General features: G+C 36.2%; 1 protein-coding gene across 1 annotated transcript in view; it reads left to right on the forward strand.

Annotated features, from left to right (window-relative positions):
• The window catches only part of LOC128208178 (calcineurin B homologous protein 1-like), a 30,285-nt gene extending 5,929 nt beyond the window's left edge, over window positions 1-24,356 (forward strand). Inside the window, exons 2-7 of the mRNA XM_052911611.1 lie at window positions 2,711-2,783; window positions 3,786-3,866; window positions 9,726-9,838; window positions 13,954-14,057; window positions 17,166-17,246; window positions 20,177-24,356. Coding sequence (XP_052767571.1) covers window positions 2,711-2,783; window positions 3,786-3,866; window positions 9,726-9,838; window positions 13,954-14,009 — 323 coding nt within the window. The 3' untranslated portion in view covers window positions 14,010-14,057; window positions 17,166-17,246; window positions 20,177-24,356. The remainder of the gene's footprint in view (window positions 1-2,710; window positions 2,784-3,785; window positions 3,867-9,725; window positions 9,839-13,953; window positions 14,058-17,165; window positions 17,247-20,176) is intronic.
• The last annotated feature ends 2,323 nt before the right edge of the window (window positions 24,357-26,679 follow it).

Consider the following 26,679-nt stretch of genomic DNA (forward strand, 5'->3'; position numbering starts at 1 on the left):
GCAAAGTAAAATGGTTGTACATCAAAAGTCATCAATTACTGTTTCATGATACACAAGTTCAATAATGTACTGGGATAGGAAATGCTTTTATCAGTGATACCAAATCAATACAGTAAGGCCAATCTGATTGGACCAGAAATATCAATACTTGTTTATCTTATTAATATTATATAAACTACCGGTACATTAGTTTATCCATAGGGCACAATTAGTTCACTCGGGCCTAAAAAAAAAAATTGTTTGGTTAGGGTTACATCCTTTTCAAAAATAGGTAGGGTAGGTAGGCTTTTTTTTTTTTTTTTTTTTTTTTTTTATTAGGCTTTATATAAGAATGTCATTTTCATAATTGGAGAATGGTGTTAAAGTTATCTTCTATATAAGCAATTAAGGTTTTAAACTACATATTGAAAAGCAAAAAAAAAAAGATTTTTTTTTTTTTTTTTTTTAGTTTTTCATTATTTTTTTTCAAACTGACTATAAAAACGTTAGGGTCGGCGCCTATTCCGTAGTTAGGGTCGGATAACCCGAACCAAATGTATTTTTTTTTAGGCCTCGGAGTGCACACAGGTGGCAAGTTTGGTTTTAACAGTTCTGTAGTATTTTTCAAACAAAACAAAGCCGTCTTTAAAGCTGCACTCTCATTCTCACAAATTGACAATTTTGACAACTTTATTTTATTTTTTGTCTAGGAATGAAATTTTCGAATGTAAATATAAAGAACTATGAACTTATCTTTTGCCAGCTGTCTTATAATATATCACTGGTTGTCAGACATTTACGCAATCATAAGCTCATTATAAAACAAAAAATTAAAAAAAGTTGCCAAAACAGTCAATCAGTGAGAGTGAGAGTGCGGCTTTAAAATCAAGAGTTTTAAGAATTTTAAGAAAATTTGACTGCATAAATTTAAAAAAAATATATGTTCCAGTAAACCTGGTTAGAGTTGGATATAAAAAAAATTTGATTGTGAATTTTGAGTCCATTTCTTGTATATTATGTGTACTTTAAGCGATTGTGGCTGGAGCAGAATTTTGGCCCCGTTTTGATTGTCAATCAAAAGAAACATTTTTTTCACCAGCCATTTGCAATCACCCCCCCCCCCCCCATGGTCCGGGGTATACCGGGGATAGCCGGGGAAATGGGCCGTGTTTTTACCTTCCAGGTGGCCCCGCAGTGCCGGAAAAATACAGTGGTTTTGTCTTCCCGAAAAATATAGCGGGGGAATGGGTCTTACCTAGAGTGCAATGCGGGGACTTTGCCCGGGCTTGTCAGGACCAAAAGTCAAAGTCCCCGCTATTCCTCAAACCTGGAGGGTCCGTGGTTACAAACGACTAGTGCATTAGTTTCACCAGCCAGAGCCTAAATGTCCTTAGTATGGGCTGTATGAATTTAAAATCTGGGCATTTGGTTTTTCAGTCTGGGCTATGTCATCTGCCGAACTGGGCTGCTACATCTTGAATATTGGTCATATTATATGCAGCAATCAATGTACATATGAGTTTAGAGTTTATCACTTTTTGTGTGTGTATACCACATAATAAATTACGTCATATTTGCTACGTTGGAAGGCAACATTTTGCTTAAAATGAAGACTTAAATCAAAGGTAACTTTTCTTTTACTCCACCATTTTAAATGAATAAAAGGGCAATTTATGCTGCTTAAAGAGCCCCGCCTTCATTTTATTACCGAAGTTTGATTAGGTGATTAGTTTCATCAAGCACCTCGACAAACCTGTTTCCAAAATAATATTTGATAGTGCACCGTCAGACGGCCGTATTGTGAAAAGGTTTGTCGAAGTGTTTTAAGAAACTAAACCCTTAATGAAACCCTAGTAAAAGACCGAAGGTGGTGCTGAGATCTATTAGTGGCATAGACTGCCCTTTGTTTCATTTAAAATGGTGAAGAATTAGTGAATTGTTATCTTTGTTTAAAGTCTTCATTCGAAGCAAAATATTGCCTTCCGACGTAGCATTTTACCATTTATGACGCAATGATATACATTTAAGTGATTTAACACTATTATGATACAGGGCTTCCATTAAGAATTTGAAACTGGAAGTATGAACTTCCTGTTCATCAATTTTGGAAGTTTTTCACTGAAATGTGGAAGTTTAGGTCTCCCAAAAACGACATCTTTTTCCACTATTTTTCAACTAGCATGTTAAAAAACTTTTAATTGCAACTTTAACCAAATTCAAAGACTTATATTTTAATAATTCATTTTACTTAAACACTGATTGAAAGTGTGACTATAAAAGTAATATTGACACATTGTTTTGATATTTTGAATTTCCAATCTTTCTATTTTGGAAGTTTTCTTCAAAATTATGGAAGTTTTTGTACTTTCAAGGAATCGGTTTTGGAAGTTTTAACCCATTTCTAGGGAGTTATATACTTCCAAACTTCCTTTAATGGAACCCCTGATGATAGTGTAAAATTATATAAGGAAATGACATTAAATCTACAAATTAAACAAAATTTTACATAAACCAAAGGTATTCCGGTGCAATTTGTTCAACAATATCAAATATAAAAATACTTTGTTGATGCATGCACAAACAAAGCTTCTTTACAAGTTGTTAAACAGCTTGAGCATGTCAACAAGATCAAAGCATTTGATTAAATTAGTGTGGTAATGCTGTGATATTTGTGTTTTACTTTATGAGCCGAGTAGACTAAGGTTTGAAACAATCTCCTGATACTTTACAGTTTCCCACAACCAGATTGTTCGCCTCTTCAGCAGATTCACAAGTCTAGACAAGAATAACAACGGCTTCCTCAGGTATGTCCTCTTAACTTCTTGCTGTGTTGAATTATTCATTCTTGAATGTTGTCTTTTTTTTCAACAGTCGTATTTTTTGGTGATAGGTAAAAATTTACCAATTTGAATATACCGGCGATGTCAAGTTTGTTGTCCAATCAATAATTTGAGAAGCATTTTCCCAATCATCACCAAATTTGATGAGAATGGGTATGGGCTTGCTATCTCAGACAAGTTTGATGACCAGCCATATTGATCAAGAGTTATTGCCCTTTCATCATAGAAATTACCTAAAATTGATCTTGTCTAATAACTTGAAGAGCCTTTGTCAAATCTTCAATATATTTTTTCAAAATGTATTTAGGCATCATGAATATCTTGTATAAGTTCATTAACAAGCCATTTTTCTCAAGTCATTCATCAATTATTGCCCTTTAATTATTGAAATTACCTAAGATTGTTTTTGTCAAATCAATACCTTTAAAAGCTCTTTGTCCGATCATCACCAAATTTTGACAATACGTTTGAAGACAAAATATATTGGTCAAGTTTGATATCAGTCCCCTTGTTTTAGTTATTCCAGAGTTTTGACCCTCGAATTGGTATAAAGCAGTGTCCGCTCACTAAATTTGGCTTATGTAAAACCAATTATCACCAAACTTGGTGTCCTAAAACAGGACGGCTTATTTTGTGACAGCTAGTGCCAATGATTTTAGATGACTTGACAATCCTTAATTTGCAAAAGAGCTCTTCTACAAATATGTTAGTTTAATATCACAATGATGAAATTTTAAACAACATGATTATTAGGACCTACCAGAATAATTGCAGGTGCCCTATACTAATCAACATGTTTGTCCAAAAATTTGTTTAAAACATTTTATTTATGATCAAAGAAGGAATAAACAACTTAGGTTAGAACAATATTATACTGAAAAAAGCAACAGCTAGAGTTATAATGGTCTCAAATTCAAATCACTCATTGTTTAACACAAAATGTATTGTTTCGAATTTCCATTTCAGTCGAGAAGACTTCCTGAGAATTCCTGAGCTCGCTATTAATCCTCTGGGTGACAGAATCGTGCACTCTTTCTTCTTAGAGAGGTAATAAGTTAAATTTGTTCTCTGTTCCATACTTAAAGCTGCACTCTCACAGATTTACTGTTTTGGCAACTTTTTTTTTTTTGTCTTGGAATGAGCCAATTTTTGCGTAAATATCTGCAAACCAGTGATGTAAGACTACTGATAAAAGATCAGAATGCATAATTTCATATTTCTATTAGAAAATAAATGTTTAATGGCTAAAAGCGTTACTAACAGTTTAAGAAAAATGCATATAACATGAATTTTTGAACTTGAATATGAAAATCTGCGATCTGATCTTTTGTCAGCAGCCTTATATCACTGGTTTCCATGCATGGTTGCATAAATTGGCTCGTTCCAAGACAAAAAAAAACAAAAACGTTCAATCTGTGAGAATGTTGCTTTAAAACAATATTTCAATAATTCAATAGATGTATAAAAAAGTCAAAGCAAAGTATTCTTCAAATGATTTGTGTTTAAATTACATCATATAAATAAAAAAGGTACAGCTGAGACAGACTCTATAATCTTGATAGAAATATTTTACCGCAGATCGCAAGTATATTCATAAAACTTCCAGTGCATTATAGATTTGACGATTTCAACGTCGACATTAAAAACGTTGTTGACTTTAACAAAGTTCTGAACGTTTTGGCCGAATGTACATGTATCTAAAGAAGTTCTAGCATTGAAGAATCAAAAGCGATTTTTGTACATGTATGATCAAATCTTAGTTAGTTCAGTCAAGCGTGTTTAATTTAACTTCATGTACAAGCCAACCACGCGTTTTTTGCACATTTTGCTCATCGCCACGATTTATCCTTACTGCGGCTGTTATCTTTTGAATCTTATTTTCACTATACGCCGTGATAAAAGCAAAATGCCCACAGCGTTCATTTCTATAACTTTCCCCACGTTCCACTGCGTGGTGTCAACGCGAACGAGGCATTGCGAAGTGTTAAATAACAGTAATTAAGGTAGCTGTCAATTTTTTTAAGGCTTATTCTTTGTTCCTGTCGTATAAATATAATTCTAGTCAGTTTTAGTAAACAAACTTGAACCGTAATCTACAAACCTTGGTTCATTATCAAAAAGTAGTTTGATCCCTGAAAATAATGCTTTGCAACAGTAACTGTAAATGTATTCAGATGCCATTTTCATCTTATTCGCAAAAATCTAAATTTCAAATTCCCTCGTTAAACTTGTGAGATTGTGAAAAAATAACAATGATTACTTTTTAAATGAAAAATGAATTCAATATTGTTTTAAGTAATTTTGACATTTACAAGAATGTACAATAATCTTGTACAAACTCTTCCTAAAGGCGTGAAAGCCTTTTCGCCAGAATAGTTTGGGTTCAATTAACTTTTACTAACACTCAAAATATTCCAGCGATATAATTATCAAGTTTGGGCGATGAGTTCGCTTACCCTCGCAATCGAGTGAAATCCGTTCTGCGAGCATTGGTTCAATTTACCTGTACAAAGTTCTATTTGTACCAACGGAACCTGTTAAGATACCTGCATATTGCGCTACGCCACATTGCAGTGATATGCCAAGTTAATATTTTTGGAAGTCATATACGGTAGCAGAAGACCCGCACCACCGTGTTAGCTAGCGGAATATATTGCTGCGCTTTTCCGCGATGACACAATCTCGCCCGCCGTGGCAACGCGTTGTTGGTAGTGTGCGTGGTACCTACACAAAGTCAGAATGATGGAGTCCCATGTTACAAAATTTGATAAGTCATAATAGCATTTGAGTCAGGTTTGGGTCATAACAGCGTTTGAGTCAGGTTTGGGTCATAACAGCGTTTGAGTCAGGTTTGGGTCATAACAGCGTTTGAGTCAGGTTTGGGTCATAACAGCGTTTGAGTCAGGTTTGGGTCATAACAGCGTTTGAGTCAGGTTTGGGTCATAACAGCGTTTGAGTCAGGTTTGGGTCATAACAGCGTTTGAGTCAGGTTTGGGTCATAACAGCGTTTGAGTCAGGTTTGGGTCATAACAGCGTTTGAGTCAGGTTTGGGTCACAACAGCGTTTGAGTCAGGTTTGGGTCACAACAGCGTTTGAGTCAGGTTTGGGTCACAACAGCGGTTGAGTCAGGTTTGGGTCACAACAGCGGTTGAGTCAGGTTTGGGTCACAACAGCGTTTGAGTCAGGTTTGGGTCATAATAGCATTTGAGTCAGGTTTGGAAAAGACAGGGCGCTGAAGAAGAGGATCAGGGTGCAATGTAGCTGTGAAATACTTAAACATTATGAAATTCACCAAAAATGTTAGAAATTGTGTTTAATTGAAGCAAATCTAGGTTTAAACCACAAAATATGTAAAGTTTGTATGCATTTATAATCTTATTATAGGTTCTAATTAAATATGAATTTAATAAATTAAATTAAATATTTATTCTTAAGCATTTAATTCTATGAAGGCAGAAGGGAGCCATGCCAGTCTCCGTTATGGCAGAAGGGTGCTTCCAAAAAAGGACAGCACCTTCCTTACTCTTCAGCTAAAACCTTAGTAATAAAGATGTTACATAATATGTTTTAACTCCCTAAGATTATTCTCTGCAGGTGGGTAACCAAATTTTGAGGCAATGTTTGTTAACTTGTAAAATTTCAATTCCTAACAATTAAGTGTGAACATAATTTGGTAATATTGAAATAATTTTATGTAATAAAATCGCCATAAAGTAAAATTGATTTATCTTGATTTGTCACCAGTCATTTGAGGACTAAATGGTAAACACTCTTAGGTAAATTGTCATTATGCTTTAGGGTGTGTGAACAGGATATATTTTGCCTTTGATTAAGGTAATAAGGAAACAATTAGCTCGATATTAACACTGATGATGAGGAAAGTTTCAAGTTTCAAGTAATGAACAGACACTTTCAAATGATTAATTACGTTATTGGCTAATCATATGACCTGGGTCAACCATACCAAACGTTAAGGTGAATGTTCTCATTTCAACGTCAAACAACGGCTTCCTCAGGCTTCCTCAGGATATCCGCTGAATTCTTGCAGTGTTGACATATTTATTCTTTAATGGTGTCTTATTTTTTCAACAGTCTATCTAAACTGCTCCTTGATTTTTGACACTTTTTTTTGGTGATAGTACTTACTAAAAAATTACCAACAGTTGAACACCGTTAATCTGAAATCGTAAGGACCCAACAAATTACTTCGAAATAGCGATGTTTCGGATTAGCAATTTTCTGCAAATGAGAGTTTGCGAATTATAGATGACGTGAAGATTTCAATGTCGGTTACACGTTAGCAATACGATATACTCAGTTTGAGTTTTCTTTCCTATACAAAAATATTTGTTGATTTAGTGTTTGATAATTGACAAATAATTCGTTATTATGCTTCTTTATTAAAACAACATAAAACATTTAAAACAAAATGACAGCACATTTATGCAATGCGGCGATTGAATCAGATGAGGTAGACATTTTCGAATAAAATTGTGTTAACCAGCAATTATATACGCACTACATCAACTAAATGAATCGCTCATTTTGTAACATACGCGTGCTCAATGTCATTCTTTAACAAGCGCTCATTGTGCTCCACTGTCACCTCAAGCCGATGCCTGAGTGCATTCACAGAATGGTGTGAAAAACTATGACACGATCAAGTTTGAAATAAGAATTTATAAATAGGTGTGAAAAACCAAACGGGACCGTAATTTTTCTTTGAAATAGCGATTATTTTGGAATAGCGATTTTGGATTTAAGACCAAAAATTTAGTTAAACAAAGAAGGAGTAAAATCAAGACCGAAAAATAATTTTGAAAATAGCAATAATTTTGGATAAACCGTGTTTGAAATAGCGGTGTTCAACTGTATTTTAAAAAATGTATCCGACTCTTGCTTTTTATACGTCTGTTCATAGAACTGAAAGTATACTATTTTTATCTGTTGCATACTGGCGGCTGGGCAGTGTCAAGTATTATGTCCAATTAATAACTTTAAAAGCATTTTTCCAATCATCACCAAATTTGATGAGAATGGGTATGTGCATGATATCTCAGACAAAATCAATAACCTGCCATATCGATCAAGGGTTATTGCCTATTAACTTTGGAAATGATCTTAAATCAATGAAATGTCTGATAACGTTAAAAGCCTTTGTCCAATCTTCAACAATTTTTTTTCAGAATGTGTATGGGCAAACTTTCTTGGTTCATTAACGAGCTTTTTCCTTCAAGTCACTCATGAGTTGTTGCCCTTTAATTATATAAATCACCTTGTCAAATCAATACCTTTAAAAGCCAAGGCTAGTTCAATGACCAACCATATAGCTTGAGAGTAATTACCCTATATTTGTAGGAATTACATAAAATTGATCTTGTCTGATTAAAACTTAAAGCTGCACTCTCATAGATTTACCGTTTTTCCACTTTTTTTATTTTTTGTCTTAGAATGAGAAAAAAATTGCGTAAATATCTGCAAACTAGTGATAAAGGATTGCTGCCAAAAATTCAGATCACAGACTTTCATATTTCTGTTAGAAAATTAATGTTTTATGGCTAAAACTGAACAGCGGTTTAAGAAAAAATACAAAAAACATCAATTATTGAACTTTAATATAAAAATCTGCAATCTAATGTTTTGTCAGCAGTCTTAAATGACTTGTTTACATGCATTTTTGCATAAATTGGCTCGTTCCAGGACAAAAAAAGTTGTCAAAACGTTCAATCTGTGAGAGTGCAGCTTTAAGATGCCTGTGTCAAATCATCAATAAACCCAAGGCTACAGATATGACCCGGCTCATACTGGGATTGCTAAAACATGAATCATAACCATGTGTTGGTGTGAATGTTCGCTTATCTGAATGTCAAAAGAGCCATAAAATTATATACTAAAAATGAAATGACAATTTTGGGGCCTTAATGTCTGCCCCATCCTAAGCTAAAACATATACTTTTTCCCCCACGTGTGAAATGTGGTGTATCATTAGGAAGAAACTAACTCATTTTATTACCTTTTCAGTCTTTTAAGGCGTTCTTTTTTTCATTTTTAGGTAAATTTGAAGTTCCCACTATCAGTCCAATTGACCGATTTTTCATTAACATAAAAGGCATGGGTCTGATTCACAAAATGTTGAAAGAAAAACAAAAAACATATTGGAATTAAACATACTCCTTGGTACCTTGCATCTCAAATTCATTTAAACACTGTTTATCAGAACACTTTTTAAACAAATTATTGCTATTTCGAATTTATTTTTTGTTTTCTTATTTTTTGGTCCCGAATTATTTCATCTTTTAATCAATAATAAAATACTCAAATGGCTATTTCGGAATTATCACTATTTCAAAGTTAAAATTACGGTCCCAAATCAGTATTTTTGCACTTATTTATCAATCATTGTTTCGAACTCGGTCATCTCATATTTTCACGTCATACATACGGCGATAGTTCAGTTTGAGTTGAAAATGATGCACATTTAGTGCTTGTTAAAAAATGACTTTCAGGACGTGTATGTAACAAACATCATTGTCAGATAATATGAGATTTATTTTGGGTAGTGTAGATTGTATAATGGCTGATTTACACGCTGTGAACATCATTTGAACTGTCTAACTAAACTGCTGCCGAACAATCTGTAGATTGGCCCTGTAACCAACGTGGGAGGATAACTGAATTAGAAGTGAAAGGGAAGGGTGTTTTAAGTGGTGTCAACGCTGTCATTTTCTAATAAATTTCTTATAATTTTAATTCGAAATATCGTTTATCCAGAGTTTTTTTCTTGGTCCAGACGACTTTGGATTAACAATATTTAAATGTATTATACCGCCCAAATGATATTTTATGATGCCAAAAGAATTTAAATTATCAAAATTAAGAAAATTTAAGTGTGTATTTTTATTCCAGCAATGAAGAGACCGTCAACTTCAAGCAGTTTATGAGCGTACTGGCCAGATTCAGACCCACTAAGTCTAATGAAAGCAAGAATAAACTCAACACAAGGGAGGAAAAACTCAAATGTAAGTTTTCATTGTCCTCGTTTGTACAGTCAGTTTCATAATGTAGATGAATGAATCGAGGGCATAGCACAAGACTTGTGTGTGCGGTCAGTTATGTAGATGAGTGAATCGAGGGCTTAGCCCTAGACTTGTGTGTGCAGTCTGTTATGTAGATGAGTGAATCAAGGGCTTAGCATAAGACATGTGTGTGCAGTCAGTTATGTAGATGAGTGAATCAAGGGCTTAGCCCTAGACTTGTGTGTGCAGTCAGTTATGTAGATGAGTGAATCGAGGGCTTAGCCCTAGACTTGTGTGTGCAGTCAGTTATGTAGATGAGTGAATCGAGGGCTTAGCCCAAGACTTGTGTGTGCAGTCTGTTATGTAGATGAGTGAATCAAGGGCTTAGCACAAGACATGTGTGTGCAGTAAGTTATGTAGATGAGTGAATCGAGGGCATAGCACAAGACTTGTGTGTGCAGTCAGTTAGGTAGATGAGTGAATCGAGGGCATAGCACAAGACTTGTGTGTGCAGTCAGTTATGTAGATGAGTGAATCCAGGGCATAGCACAAGACATGTGTGTGCGGTCAGGTATGTAGATGAGTGAATAGAGGGCTTAGCACAAGACTTGTGTGTGCGGTCAGTTATGTAGATGAGTGAATAGAGGGCTTAGCACAAGTCTTGTGTGTGCGGTCAGTTATGTAGATGAGTGAATAGAGGGCTTAGCACAAGACTTGTGTGTGCGGTCAGTTATGTAGATGAGTGAATCGACAGCTTAGCTCCAGACTTGTGTGTGCGGTTAGTTATGTAGATGAGTGAATAGAGGGCTTAGCACAAGACATGTGTGTGCAGTCAGTTATGTAGATGAGTGAATCGAGGGCTTAGCACAAGACTAGTGTGTGCAGTCAGTTATGTAGATGAGTGAATTGATGGCTTAGCCCTAGACTTGTGTGTGCAGTCAGTTATGTAGATGAGTGAATCGATGGCTTAGCCCTAGACTTGTGTGTGCGGTCAGTTATGTAGATGAGTGAATCGAGGGCTTAGCCCTAGACTTGTGTGTGCGGTCAGTTATGTAGATGAGTGAATCGAGGGCTTAGCCCTAGACTTGTGTGTGCGGTCAGTTATGTAGATGAGTGAATCGATGGCTTAGCCCTAGACTTGTGTGTGCGGTCAGTTATGTAGATGAGTGAATCGAGGGCTTAGCCCTAGACTTGTGTGTGCAGTCAGTTATGTAGATGAGTGAATCGAGGGCTTAGCCCTAGACTTGTGTGTGCGGTCAGTTATGTAGATGAGTGAACCGAGGGCTTAGCACAAGACATGTGTTCTCGATCAGTTATGTAGATGAGTGAATCGACGGCTTAGCCCTAGACTTGTGTGTGCGGTCAGTTATGTAGATGAGTGAATCGACAGCTTAGCTCTAGACTTGTGTGTGCGGTCAGTAATGTAGATGAGTGAATCGAGGGCTTAGCACAAGACTTGTGTGTGCAGTATGTTATGTAGATGAGTGAATCGAGGGCTTAGCACAAGACTTGTGTGTGCAGTCAGTCATGTAGATGAGTGAATCTAGGGCTGAGCACAAGACTCGTGTGTGCAGTCAGGATGTAGATGAGTGAATCGAGTGCTGAGCACAAGACTTGTGTGTGCAGTCAGGTATGTAGATGAGTGAATCGAGAGCTGAGCACAAGACTAGTGTGTGCAGTCAGGATGTAGATGAGTAAATCGAGTGCTGAGCACAAGACTAGTGTGTGCAGTCAGGATGTAGATGAGTGAATCGAGGGCTGAGCACAAGACTTGTGTGTGCAGTCAGTTATGTAGATGAGTGAATCGAGGGCTGAGCACAAGACTTGTGTGTGCAGTCAGTTATGTAGATGAGTGAATCGAGTGCTGAGCACAAGACTTGTGCGTGCAGTCAGGTATGTAGATGAGTGAATCGAGTGCTGAGCACAAGACTAGTGTGTGCAGTCAGTTATGTAGATGAGTGAATCGAGTGCTGAGCACAAGACTTGTGCGTGCAGTCAGGTATGTAGATGAGTGAATCGAGTGCTGAGCACAAGACTTGTGCGTGCAGTCAGTTATGTAGATGAGTGAATCGAGTGCTGAGCACAAGACATGTGCGTGCAGTCAGGTATGTAGATGAGTGAATCGAGTGCTGAGCACAAGACTTGTGTGTGCAGTCAGGTATGTAGATGAGTGAATCGAGTGCTGAGCACAAGACTCGTGTGTGCAGTCAGGATGTAGATGAGTGAATCGAGTGCTGAGCACAAGACTTGTGTGTGCAGTCAGGATGTAGATGAGTGAATCGAGTGCTGAGCACAAGACTAGTGTGTGCAGTCAGGTATGTAGATGAGTAAATCGAGGGCTAAGCACAAGACTAGTGTGTGCAGTCAGAATGTAGATGAGTGAATCGAGGGCTGAGCACAAGACTAGTGTGTGCAGTCAGTTTTGTAGATGAGTGAATCGAGTGCTGAGCACAAGACTTGTGCGTGCAGTCAGGTATGTAGATGAGTGAATCGAGGGCTGAGCACAAGACTAGTGTGTGCAGTCAGTTATGTAGATGAGTGAATCGAATGCTGAGCACAAGACTTGTGCGTGCAGTCAGGTATGTAGATGAGTGAATGGAGGGCTGAGCAGAAGACTTGTGCGTGAAGTCAGGTATGTAGATGAGTAAATCGAGGGCTGAGCAGAAGACTTGTGTATGAAGTCAGGTATGTAGATGAGTGAATCGAGGGCTGAGCACAAGACTTGTGTGTGCAGTCAGTTATGTAGATGAGTGAATAGAGGGCTGACTCATTGAGTCTTGTGTGTGCAGTCAGTTATGTAGAGGAGTGAATCGAGGGCTGAGCACAAGACTTGTGTGTGGTCAGTTTTGTAGATGAGTGAATCGATGGCTTAGCACAAGACTTGTGTGTGCAGTCAGGATGTAGATGAGTGAATCGATGGCTTAGCACAAGACTTGTGTGTGCAGTCAGTTATGTAGATGAGTGAATCGAGGGCTTAGCACAAGACTAGTGTGTGCAGTCAGGTATGTAGATGAGTGAATCGAGGGCTTAGGACAAGACTAGTGTGTGCAGTCAGGTATGTAGATAAGTGAATCGAGGGCTGAGCACAAGACTTGTGTGTGCAGTCAGGTATGTAGATGAGTGAATCGAGGGCTTAGGACAAGACTAGTGTGTGCAGTCAGGTATATAGATGAGTGAATCGAGGGCTTAGGACAAGACTAGTGTGTGCAGTCAGGTATGTAGATGAGTGAATCGAGGGCTTAGGACAAGACTTGTGTGTGCAGTCAGTTATGTAGATGAGTGAATCGAGGGCTTAGGACAAGACTTGTGTGTGCAGTCAATTATGTAGATGAGTGAATTTAGGGCTTACACAAGACTTGTGTGTGCAGTCAGTTATGTACAAGAGTGTATCGAGGGCTTAGCACAGTGCTTGTGTGTGCAGTCAGTTAGGTAGATGAGTGAATCGAGGGCTTTTCACAAGACTAGTGTGCAGTCAGTTATGTAAAGATTGTTAGTGGAACTTACTTTTTTCTTAGTTGTGTTGAAAGATAATTTACAATGTTTGTACACAATGGTATAAATATAAGCAAAACAGTTCTAAATGAATAAACAAATATGAAAAACTGAGATGAAAATTTGAGGGTATTTAAAATAATAATAATCATAAATGAGGTAATTTCAACTTGAAATTATTCACACCAGTTTTATGAATATCGTCCCATAGCATATCACATTAAAATATATTGGATTTTGCATTAAAGTCCTTATTTGGCGTGTGTATCGGTGAGTCAGATGTAAGGCAATTAAATTTAGAATAGTGGAGCTGAGCAATATTAATTCTAATCATGGATTACTTCCCTTTGCAATACTAAACCTTTTCAATTTTAAGCGGAGGTGAATGCTTAAAAAAGTTTGTTGTTTTTTCCAAACTGGTTTAACTACCTAAGAAATGATAAATAAGCAAACCTTCATTTCTTGTATTCTCAAGGATAAAGTTTTTTAATTCGTAAATACTCTTGGTATTTGAATATAAACTTTCTAAAATAAAATATGTCTAAGCCTCAGAAAATTGTGTTACGGATGCCTCTGCAAAATAGCTTTATAAAGCATATAGTATGCTGATTTTTCTGTGTTTTCAGTTGCTTTCAAGATGTATGACTTGGACAGTGATGAGAAGATCTCCCGAGACGAATAGTTGGCCGTGTTACACATGATGGTCGGAGACAATATCTCAGAAGACCAGGTTAGTACTTTCCAGACATTGTATAGTAATCTATATTATGAAATATCAGGTGCTTCACTCACTTGAATATAGTTATCCCCCGCCTATGAAATAGGGAGGGGGATATTGAAATGGCGTTGTCCGTCCGTCCTTCCATCCGTCTTTCCTTCCGTCCGTCCGTCCGTCCGTCTGTCACCTGCGTATTCTCAGTAACTAGCTGGTAGAATTTCATGAAACTTAAAATAAATATGAACCACTATACTGGAATGATGCCCGTCCAAAAAAAAATTTGATTGGTCAATTGTCCTTGGAGTTATTGCCCTTGATTTTTTGAAAATTGCACATTCACAGCCATTTCTCAGTCACTAGCTGGCAGAATTTCATGAAACTTAAAATAAATATGAATTACTATACTGGGATGATGCCTGTTCATTTTTTTTGGATTGGTCAATTGTACTTGGAGTTATTGCCCTTGATTTTTTGAAAAACTCTCATTTACAGCCATTTCTCAGTAACTAGTTGGTAGAAATTCGTGTTAAAATATAAGGTCAATTGTTACATGTTTGTCTAGCTTGTCTTCATCATCGGATATACCCCCGATCTACTACGCTATGCTTTGTTGTGTACTGTCGGAGATTTGGCTGGATAAAATTTCGTAATCATGAATAATTGATGAATCAGTTTTATTGGTTCTGCAAGGTACTAGATGCTTTCCCATAGAAAAATATTCTGGCGAAAGCTGGAATTGAACCGGGTCTGTCTTTTCATTATAATAATATTTGTCAGCAGTGAAGAACACTCTGCAATGGAGGCTACTGACACTACGGTGTTATTGAAAAATGTTAAATTGTAAAATTCAAAATCATTGGAAGAAGAGTTGTCTCCCCTGCCTCATGCATATTCATTAAAACAAGATTTTGTCAGTTAATTGTCATACAGTATTTATGTAGTATAACAGAGTTAAATACAGTGGTTGCAGACAATGGTATAACTTCAAATTTTATTTGGAAACTTGGCAAGTATGTTCCTCCATCAAGTTTATGCTAAAATAAGAGATAAGATGATGATTAACAGTTGACATTCCAGACAGAGCTGTATTGAATATGTTGTATATGTTCCAGCTGAACAGCATGGTAGGCAGAACTGTATTGAATATGCTGTATATGTTCCAGCTGAACAGCATGTCAGGCAGAACTGTATTGAATATGCTGTATATTTTCCAGCTGAACAGCATGGTAGGCAGAACTGTATTGAATATGCTGTATATTTTCCAGCTGAACAGCATGGTAGGCAGAACTGTATTGAATATGCTGTATATTTTCCAGCTGAACAGCATGTCAGGCAGAACTGTATTGAATATGCTGTATATTTTCCAGCTGAACAGCATGGTAGGCAGAACTGTATTGAATATGCTGTATATTTTCCAGCTGAACAGCATGGTAGGCAGAACTGTATTGAATATGCTGTATATTTTCCAGCTGAACAGCATGGTAGGCAGAACTGTATTGAATATGCTGTATATAATCCAGCTGAACAGCATGGTAGGCAGAACTGTATTGAATATGCTGTATATAATCCAGCTGAACAGCATGGTAGGCAGAACTGTATTGAATATGCTGTATATTTTCCAGCTGAACAGCATGATAGGCAGAACTGTATTGAATATGCTGTATATAATCCAGCTGAACAGCATTGCCGACAGAACTGTATTGAATATGCTGTATATTTTCCAGCTGAACAGCATGGTAGGCAGAACTGTATTGAATATGCTGTATATGTTCCAGCTGAACAGCATGGTAGGCAGAACTGTATTGAATATGCTGTATATTTTCCAGCTGAACAGCATGCTTACAAGGCAGAACTGTATTGAATATGCTGTATATTTTCCAGCTGAACAGCATGCTTACAAGGCAGAACTGTATTGAATATGCTGTATATTTTCCAGCTGAACACCATTGCCAACTGAACTGTATTTAATATGCTGTATATTTTCCAGCTGAACAGCATTGCAGACAGAACTGTATTGAATATGCTGTATATGTTCCAGCTGAACAGCATGTCAGGCAGAACTGTATTGAATATGCTGTATATGTTCCAGCTGAACAGCATGTCAGGCAGAACTGTATTGAATATGCTGTATATGTTCCAGCTGAACAGCATGTCAGGCAGAACTGTATTGAATATGCTGTATATGTTCCAGCTGAACAGCATGTCAGGCAGAACTGTATTGAATATGCTGTATATGTTCCAGCTGAACAGCATGTCAGGCAGAACTGTATTGAATATGCTGTATATGTTCCAGCTGAACAGCATGTCAGGCAGAACTGTATTGAATATGCTGTATATGTTCCAGCTGAACAGCATGTCAGGCAGAACTGTATTGAATATGCTGCATATTTTCCAGCTGAAAAGCATGTCAGGCAGAACTGTATTGAATATGCTGCATATTTTCCAGCTGAAAAGCATGTCAGACAGAACTGTATTGAATATGCTGTATATTTTCCAGCTGAACAGCATGGTTAAACAGCATGGTAGGCAGAACTGTATTGAATATGCTGTATATTTTCCAGCTGAACAGCATGGTAGGCAGAACTGTATTGAATATGCTGTATATGTTCCAGCTGAACAGCATGGTAGGCAGAACTGTATTGAATACGCTGTATATGTTCCAGCTGAACAGCATGACAGGCAGAACTGTATTGAAAATGCTGTATATTTTACAGCTGAACAGCATTGCCGACAGAACTGTATTGAAAATGCTGTATATTTTACAGCTGAACAGCATTGCCGACAGAACTGTATTGAATATGCTGTATATTTTCCAGCTGAACACCATTGCCGACAGAACTGTATTAAATATGCTGTATATTTTACAGCTGAACAGCATTGCAGACGGAACTCTATGAATGTGCTGTATATTTTCCAGCTGAACACCATTGCCGACAGAACTGTATTGAATATGCTGTATATTTTACAGCTGAACAGCATTGCAGACGGAACTCTATGAATATGCTGTATATTTTCCAGCTGAACAGCATTGCAGACAGAACTCTATTGAATATGCTGTATATTTTCCAGCTGAACAGCATTGCAGACAGATCTGTATTGAATATTCTGTATATTTTCCAGCTGAACAGCATTGCTGACAGAACTATCACGGAGGCTGATGAAGATGGAGACAGCATGATCTCATTTGTGGAGTTTAAAAAGGTTTGTAAACAATTTTTTTTAATTTTTAAGATAAAGAGGTTTTGTTTTATTTCCGTGTAAGATAAAATTTTCTTTCACCAGGTGGACACAGAAAGTTATGTTGTTCATTCAGTGGGCAGTCAAGAGTGAATCTATAATTTCTATGATTGAGTGGAATCAATACATGTAGCCCGGAATTAACATAACTGGGTTTTGTTTGTACCGGAGGATTAGGTCGGGAAAACCAGAATAGCTATAATTCCGGGCTACAACTATTGGATCTTACTCTGAAATTCCACAATTAGTTGTCTGGTTAGCGCAGTGGTTTGCGCACTCGCTTCTCATAAAGGCATCCCGGGTTAAATCCCCAGCCTGGGCCCATGTGAGTGAGTGGTCAACAAGCTTGACAAGTGTCGTTATTATGGATACTCCAGCACAAGATCTCACTCACAAGCAAAGTTGTGCAAATAAATGACTTAGACTAAGTCATTTATTTGCACAACTTTGCTCGATTCGGAAGAAAGTAATTATGACTTATACTAAGTCTTAGTCTAAGTTATTATTACTTTCTTTCCAATCGTTCAAATCTAAAATATATAATGTTTAACTATATTCAATAAGTTTTCTCTTTCATAAAGCTAAAATAATAGAAAATGTAAAATTATTTTGTGTTATACGGAAATATGAGAGTTCAAAGCATTGTGACGTCATCTTGATGAAGTCATTTTAAAACTGTTTAATCCAGCATAATGAATGCAGTGTTACTTTAAAAGAGCAACATGGGTACCCAAAACTGTCAGAGCACTGAAAATATTAATTTAAAAAGTAAACAATATTCACTATAAAGCATAAAAGAATCATACCTTGTCAGTGAATTAATGACATGTTTTTGAAATACAGTGAACAAAATTTGATTATGATTAATCTCAAATTGCAATGATTTTAGATTGTCAAATGCAAATCTTTATAATTGCTAAACTAAATTGCAACCCTCCATGCCCTGTCCCTTAACTCTTTCGCCGTCAATTTATCTTAAATACCTAGTCCAAATAATTGAGACAGGATATTTTTATGCCCCCACAAAGTGGCGGCATATAGGGTTGCCCTTGTCCGTACGTACGTCTGTCTGTCTGTACGTACGTACGTCCCGAAGATTGTTTCCGATCTAATTCTTGAAAACCGTTTGTCCAATCCTCACCAAACTTTAAACACATGTTTGTGACCATAATATCTTGATCAAGTTCCTTAGCCATGGAAATCGCTTTTGTCATTTAGGAGTTACGTCCCTTTATTTGCAAAAAAAGACTTGAAAAATACGTCCCGAAGATTGTTTCCGATCTAATTCTTGAAAACTGTTTGTCCAATCCTCACCAAACTTTAAACACATGTTTGTGACCATAATATCTTGATCAAGTTCGATAGTCATGGAAATCGCTTTAGTCATTTAGGAGTTACGGCCCTTTTTTGCCAAAAATACTTCAAAAATCATTATGGCTTATTTTCTGTGACAAAAAACCGAAGTGGGGGCATCCGTGTCCTATGGACACATTTCTAGTTTTAACAGTTTTCCATTTGGCAAATTCCTTAAGATTGTAGAAAACCTAAAACAGAGTCTGATAATCTAGACTGTACCTAAATACCATGTTCAGTATGGGTTTCCCGCTGAGTGCAAGCGGTATTGTTCGTTCACATTTGAAGCTACCATGGTTTAGCACAATTTTAATAAAGACTGAAAAAGAAAAAGCACTTAACGAAAATCACATTCAAGATATTGAAATGAAACTTGGAACATACATTGCCTGAGACAATACACATATGTATAGCAAGCAAGATGTTGAAATGTAACTTGGTACATATGTTGCCTGAGGCAATACCCATATGTGTAGCAAGCAAGATGTTGAAATTAAACTTGGTACATACATTGCCTGAGACAATACACATATGTGTAGCAAGCAAGATGTTGAAATGAAACTTGGTACATATGTTGTCTGGGACAATACACATATGTGTAGCAAGCAAGATGTTGAAATGAAACTTGGTACATACATTGCCTGAGACAATACACATATGTGTAGCAAGCAAGATGTTGAAATGAAACTTTGTACATATGTTGTCTGGGACAATACACATATGTGTAGCAAGCAAGATGTTGAAATGAAACTTGGAACATATGTTGCCTGAGGCAATACACATATGTGTAGCAAGCAAGATGTTGAAATGAAACTTGGTACATATGTTGCCTGAGGCAATACACATATGTGTAGCAAGCAAGATGTTGAAATGAAAATTGGAACATATGTTGTCTGGGACAATACACATATGTGTAGCAAGCAAGATGTTGAAATGAAACTTGGTACATATGTTGTCTGGGACAATACACATATGTGTAGCAAGCAAGATGTTGAAATGAAACTTGGTACATATGTTGTCTGGGACAATACACATATGTGTAGCAAGCAAGATGTTGAAATGAAACTTGGAACATATGTTGCCTGAGGCAATACACATATGTGTAGCAAGCAAGATGTTGAAATAAAACTTGGTACATATGTTGCCTGAGGCAATACACATATGTGTAGCAAGCAAGATGTTGAAATGAAAATTGGAACATATGTTGTCTGGGACAATACACATATGTGTAGCAAGCAAGATGTTGAAATGAAACTTGGTACATATGTTGTCTGGGACAATACACATATGTGTAGCAAGCAAGATGTTGAAATGAAACTTTGGACATACTTTGCCTTAGACAATGCGCATATGTATAGCAAGCAAGATGTTGAAATGAAACTTTGTACATATGTTGTCCAAGCTCTGTGTTATGTTATTGTCAAGTCATTTTACTTTTTTGAATTGAAAAACAGACAATTATTTGGGTTTGCTTCATGTCGCTTTTATTAAGCCCAATTCTCAATTAACTGATTTTAATCTGCTGTGTGTTCATGCTTCAGGTTATGGAGAGAGTGGACGTTGAGCAGAAGATGAGTATTCGATTCCTGAACTAGACATCACAAAACACTGCAGCATCAATCCAGTTCCTGAACAAGACACTTCAAAACACTGCAGCATGAATCCATTTTCTCAACAAGAGACCACAAAACACTGCAACATGCTAAACATTCTTGGAGTGACACTGTTTGAACGTGTAATTATCTAGTTTGTATAAACAGAATTCATGGCAAACTACATGTACATAAAAGTTTCAGTAAAGCTTATGTCGAATGCATTTAACTATCCTGTCACAAAACTTAATATGTGTTATTATTGTTAAGGTACTAATTATTCATTCACTCAGCACTAACTATTTATTTTTATATTTAAACAGGAATTAGGCTATTTATATATTATGATGTATTATATTTATGAAGCACACACTTCTAGTTGTAATGCTTTTAGCATGCCATGACTTGACCTGTGTCATAATACTAACAGCAGCTGGTTTGCTTTAATCTGATGGTTATCTTTTAACTTTTATTGGGGTGTTTTGGGTATGTGTGAATGACAAACCAAGTTTGTAAATTACAATTTTTATTGACTGAGCGGTTTTGGATTGAAAATATAAGAAAATGAACAAATTTCGGACCAAATTTTTTAACTGTTTTTCTGTTACTGAAATTAGTCCGACGTAGTCAAAATTGGTCCAGACCAGCAAATTGTCAGTTTTTAGAAGCCCTGCATATTAGTATACAATCTAATATCATAAAGGATTTTCATTTGATTGCTAGTGCTGTAAATTAAGTATGTATATTTTTCACTAAAAATTAATCTTTTTTTAAGAATTTTGAGTGGGAAAAAAGCAATAAAAGCTGTAACCTTACAGTTCAATTAAATGTTGTTGCTTTTTTGAAAATTAGAAAAGTTACCTGTTGTTTCAAAATAGTCTGTTTCAAAAGAAACAGCGTGATTTAAGAAATAAATTGGAGTTAATGTTTAATCACTCAAAGACATGGCACTTCCAAACAGATAGAACTGGTAGTTTTCTTTACTTTAAATATATGCAAAGGTTTAAGAATCCACTTTTCTCCCACCTCAGATAAGTAGATCCATTAATTTAACCATGCTAGAAATTCTTATCTTGCCCACGGGCGGAGATAAAATGTCCGTATGGAACTTCTTTTTATGGTCACCACATTGTAATTACCTCCCTTGTTGAAGACTGTCGTCTGTAGCGCATCATGGAAACCTTGTCTTGTGGCAATATTTAGAACGCTAGTTAATCATTTCTCGCTTCAAATGACAACCACGAATTATCGCATATCCGTACGCAATTGTTTTCTCTAAGCACAAAAGAGTTCCAGCAAAAAAATACATTTTTACTTAATTTTGTTTAACTGAGGTGGTAGAAAAAGCATCTACCATAGCCGCTCGTGTAAGATAGGTTCATCCCGACCCTCGTGCAGGGTGTTTTGCGGAAACTCGGTAAACCTCGTTTCCGCAAAACACCCTACGCTCGGGTCGGAATGAACCTATCTTACACTCTCGGCCATGGAAGATACTTATATTCTTGATAGCAATTATATTGGATAGGAAATAACATGACCTACTTGCATATACAATATGTTAGCAATATATACAGCAAATATGACATACGTTATCATTACAATACATATGAGCATTTAAATATAAGTACATGTTTGTTTATTTCTTTTGATGTACTTTTGAAAATATGTTTCCTTGATTAAACGGGTATAATTAGTTTTGTTGTATGTTACGTGTTTTTAGTGTTTTTGTCATCTTTATAATGGGCCGATTGCTCCGAACTTTGTTAGAGTTAACAATGTGATTAACAACATCGTTGTTAACTTTTAAAGGAAAATATTTACGATGTGCAAAAATATTTAAATATAAACAATTAAGTACAGCTGAAACAGTTGTCTGAAATCTTGTTAAAAATACAGTAGATCACAAATGGATCCATTAAATTTTCAGAGCAGGAATTATTTGAAAGTTAACAATAATGGGGTTAACAATGTTGTGAACTTTAACAAAGATCTGAACTATCGGCCAAATGTGTATTATATTAGGAGGTACATGTACTCCTTAAAGTTTTACTTGTATTTGAAACTTCATTCGGAACTTCTCCACCATTTTAATCGAAAACAACCTCGGACGTATTCCGGTACATCAGTTTAAGTAGTTTGTAAAATTTTGAATTATGTCATTAACTAAATGTGGTGTTTTAACGTGCATTTGTATTATCTAAGTTTAAATTGATTGCCAGTGAAATGTATTATTGCAAACATAATTAAGATTTCCAAGAGTGAAGTCATTAAGTTAACTGCTAAATTAAATTACTACACGATCTACTCACAGGGGACTTAAAAAGATCTAATTTCTGACATTGTAAACCGTCCATATTCATCCAAGGTTGTTTTTTATAAAAATTGCCGAGGAGTTACAAATGTTTGAAACTTGATTCTAATACGGCCATATTGCAGGATCTCTGAAACAAAAACAAATATTTAGAAAATTATTGTTATGAATAGGTTAATTAAAATAAAGAAAATGGTTTAAAACACTTGGTTATGAAAAATATTATATTATTATAAATATACAGATGAAGGTTTTTATTTCATCAAGGAAAATATAGATTATACATGTTCTTACACTCATAATGCATATTGATGTCAGCAAGTAATATTATATGAAATCCAACTGTCACTGATTTACTCAGAATTTATTATTTACATGTGTTTGTGATGGAAACCGTCTGCCATTTTTTGGCATACATGTAGCATTAACTGGCTTTATATTTTGGGAAAAAAATCATATTCTTTTTAGATCTCAATTATTCTTGACAAGGAGTTTACATCGTATTCCATTCCATTAAAAATGAGGTTGGCTTTATTTTGTTTAAAAAAAGGTGCTTTTTATCATTTATAATTTATATGCTAAACCAGTAAATGTTAACCCAGTTTTGATAAGCTTTTTTTATTCATGACACATTTAATTCTGTCACCAGAAAAGCATGGCAGACACTTAAGGTTAAGTTTGTTTATTGTTGTCATTGTAGACGGGGTTCTAAAGTTCCGGATTAATCCTGAAATCCATCGTTGGATACCCCCGATACACACCACGCAATGCTTCGTTGTGTACCATTGGCAATTTGGCTAGGAAAATCTCATAATTATGAATAATTAATGAGGCAGTTTCATTGGTTCCACAAAGTACCAGATGCTTTACGATTGAAAAATATTCTGGCGAATGCCGGAGTTGAACCGGGTCCACTTTCTCAGTACAATAATACTTGGCAGCAGTCAAGACCAGACGGCCACGGAGACTTCTGACACTATAAAGTTATTGAACAATATTTGAGTGTAACATGCAAATTCATTGGAAAAAGAGTTGTCTCTCCTGCCTCATGCATATTCATTAAAACGAGATTATTAGTCAATTGTCCCACGGTATGTATGAAGTGTAATGGAAGAAAGTAACCGTGGTTGCCAACAATGCCTGAAATCAGGATTAAGAACTTCTGATAATTGTACAGTTGTAAAAATTGTTTTTTGCTCCAACATTTGCATTAAAAGCAGTATGTAATACCTTGAAATGAATATAGATGATTTTGGAAACAATTTCTAAAAAGGGTACCCTCAGTTGGGCATGACTCCCTTTATACTCAAAACAGACCCCAGGCTGGTTTTTTTCAGGATTGACATTTAACACTGTTAGAACCCCTGTTGTAGACCACATTGTCAGTGTCACACTTTATATACACAGTACTTTTTGAACAACTTGGTATAGAGCCTTCAATCTTGCGTTGTACTGTGGTCATTATGTCATTAGTTCACCCCTATTGGTTTTTGGGGTCAAAGGTCATTGTTGCCTAAAAAAATGAGCACTTATGTTTCCGATGAATATTTTTGAACAACTTGGTTTAAAAATTTCAAACTTGGTATTGGCCATTTGCTATGGTCAGTAGGTGACCCCTATTTATTTAAAGGTCAAAGGTCAAGGACATGGTCTTAATAGAAATATTATTGGTTTTCCCGACAGGCAACATATCTGATGCACGGAAATCAAGATTATTTTTGTGATAGCAATTGATGAACTCTTTTAAATTGTAAATGAGCACTTTTATCAATTGTCTTGTTGAAAAATGTTTGCAAAATAAAATTTGGTGAAGTGAAATGGTATTTGTATTTTAATCAATGCCCAATTTATATATTCATTAATTCTGATGAAAAAGAATGAAAAAAAAAACAACCTGAGCCTGATAATCCGCTGACATTTTTCACAAAAGCCTAGAAATGTGTTTCATACTCTTGAACCAACATGTGAAATATGCATTCAGTTTAAAATTTGTTAATTTAGTACGAAAACCTCCGACGCCGTATTGGTAAAGCAACTTAGTTTTCAACTTTAGTTAAGTACATCAATTTTTTTTTCTGAAGCTGATTTTAAAGATCTGCATTAGTTTAGTTTAAACTTATTTAATTTTACAACGATTGTGAAACAAGCTATTGGAACTTATATCAGTCACTCTCGTTGGCACGATGTTGCTCGAAAGTGTGGTCTTGTGTTGTGGGGGAAACCGGAGTACCCGGAGAAAACCCACTTGTCCGGCTTGGTGACCACTAACCAAACTCACATGCGTCCAGGCCGGAAATCGATTCCGGGTCGCCTTGGTGAGAAGCAAGTGCGCTAGCCACTGCGCTAACGGGACAACCTACATTGTGAATTCATATGATTTTTTTAAAGAAAAGTAGAATGGATTTGAAATAAACACTGAAAAAATGTAGGATTTTTTTTATTAAGCTTCTTATGAATAAGGTCACTGTTGCTTAACTGTTCTTCATGCTGAACAATAATAAAGTTTTATGAGTGTAGATCAAATAATTTTGGAGATACATTTCACACAACTTTTTTAACCAGGTTTTCAGCAAAAAACAGGTAATTAGAATGGGGATGTCGTGGCGGGCAGACAGGTGTACAACATTGGTTTCTGCCCAATAACTTACACTAGCGTTGATGGATAGTCAATATGCTGGTGTGTAGGTAGGTTATGTTAAGAGCTAGCTTGGAATTGCTTTAGAGGGCTTTGGGTCAAGGTCAAGTTCTCTGTTACTAAAAATAGAAAAATAGTTCCCGCCCAATAGATTAAGTAAGATTCGATGGATAGTGATGAAAGTTGGTGTGTAGGTAACTTATGTGAAGAGCTAGCTTGGGATGGCTTTTGAGGGGATGTCAAGGTCAAGGTCACTTATACAAAAAATATAAAATATGGTTCCCGCCCAATAACTTAGGGTAGAATTGATGGATAGTAATTATTTAGTTAATTAAATCAGATTTACACAAAAACGTTCCAGTGAACACGCCCGGTGTTTTTTAAGTCATATTGGAGTGACCATTAGATGGTGTAAGCTGTTCTGTAATGCACCATTCCCCATGTCCGGTGGTTTACCTGGGATAGCTGGGGAATGGGCCGTTTTTTACCTTCCAGGTGGCCCCGCAGTGCCGGGTGAATGCGGTGGTTTGGTCTTTGCGCCAAAAATACTTAGGGTACCTCGCGTGCGGGGGCATTTGGCGCGGAATTTACCAGCAGTTCATAGTTCATCCCCAGGCTTGGCTGGACCGAAAGTCAAAGTCCTCACTATTCCCCGGACCGGGGGGGGGGAAAGCACTGTGTTGCTGTTGAATATAATTTTAAACATTCTTTTTCAAATATTGCTCAACAATCATTGAATTTACATTGAAATTTGCTTTTTATAAAAGTAAGAGTAAATAATCTGCTTTGTAAAGAAATAAATATATTGGTATGCAGTGATGTGATGTCTGCTTGTATAAAGTTTAACCATTATGTGATACGCAAAAAATAAGGTGATAGATATTCACATGAGATTTAGTATGAATGTTGCAGTGAAACTACACACATGCGATACTAAACTATAGTCATTTTCAGTTACTTCTCTGTTTGATAAAAGTAAAGATAGATGCTGCTACTTTTTCATAACTCATACAAGAAATTCATTGGCTATATTTCTGACATTATTAAATAACCAGGTTTTGTTGCATTGCGACACTTCTAGTTTAAAAAGGCGTTGATTTTTTGTACCGGTTTCTTTTGGACAGGACCCTAGCCCTTTTTATTGCCATGTGAAATCTTTTTTTATCATTCAATAATATTTGGGGAGTTTCTGTTCAAAGTTAAAAATAAAGTGTTTTAAGCTTTTAACAATACCAATGATGCTGATAATGAGTGTATAAATGTTCATAAGCATATAGTTTATAGCTTTTCATTACAGAAACATCTTAACCCTTCGGCTGCTGATGGCGATTTTAAAGGCTTTGCAAACAGCTTGGAACCAGACCAGACACCGAGTAACTCGGCGTCTGGTTCGGTTCCAAGCTGTTTACCACTCAGTCAATATATCCCCAAAGTTTTAAGTAAATTAAAAGAAATTTAGAATAAACCAGACGACATTTTTGAGCAGACGACAATTTACCCAGCATG

Source organism: Mya arenaria, chromosome 11 (assembly GCF_026914265.1).
Source record: "Mya arenaria isolate MELC-2E11 chromosome 11, ASM2691426v1".
Classification (NCBI taxonomy): Eukaryota; Metazoa; Mollusca; class Bivalvia; order Myida; family Myidae; genus Mya; species Mya arenaria.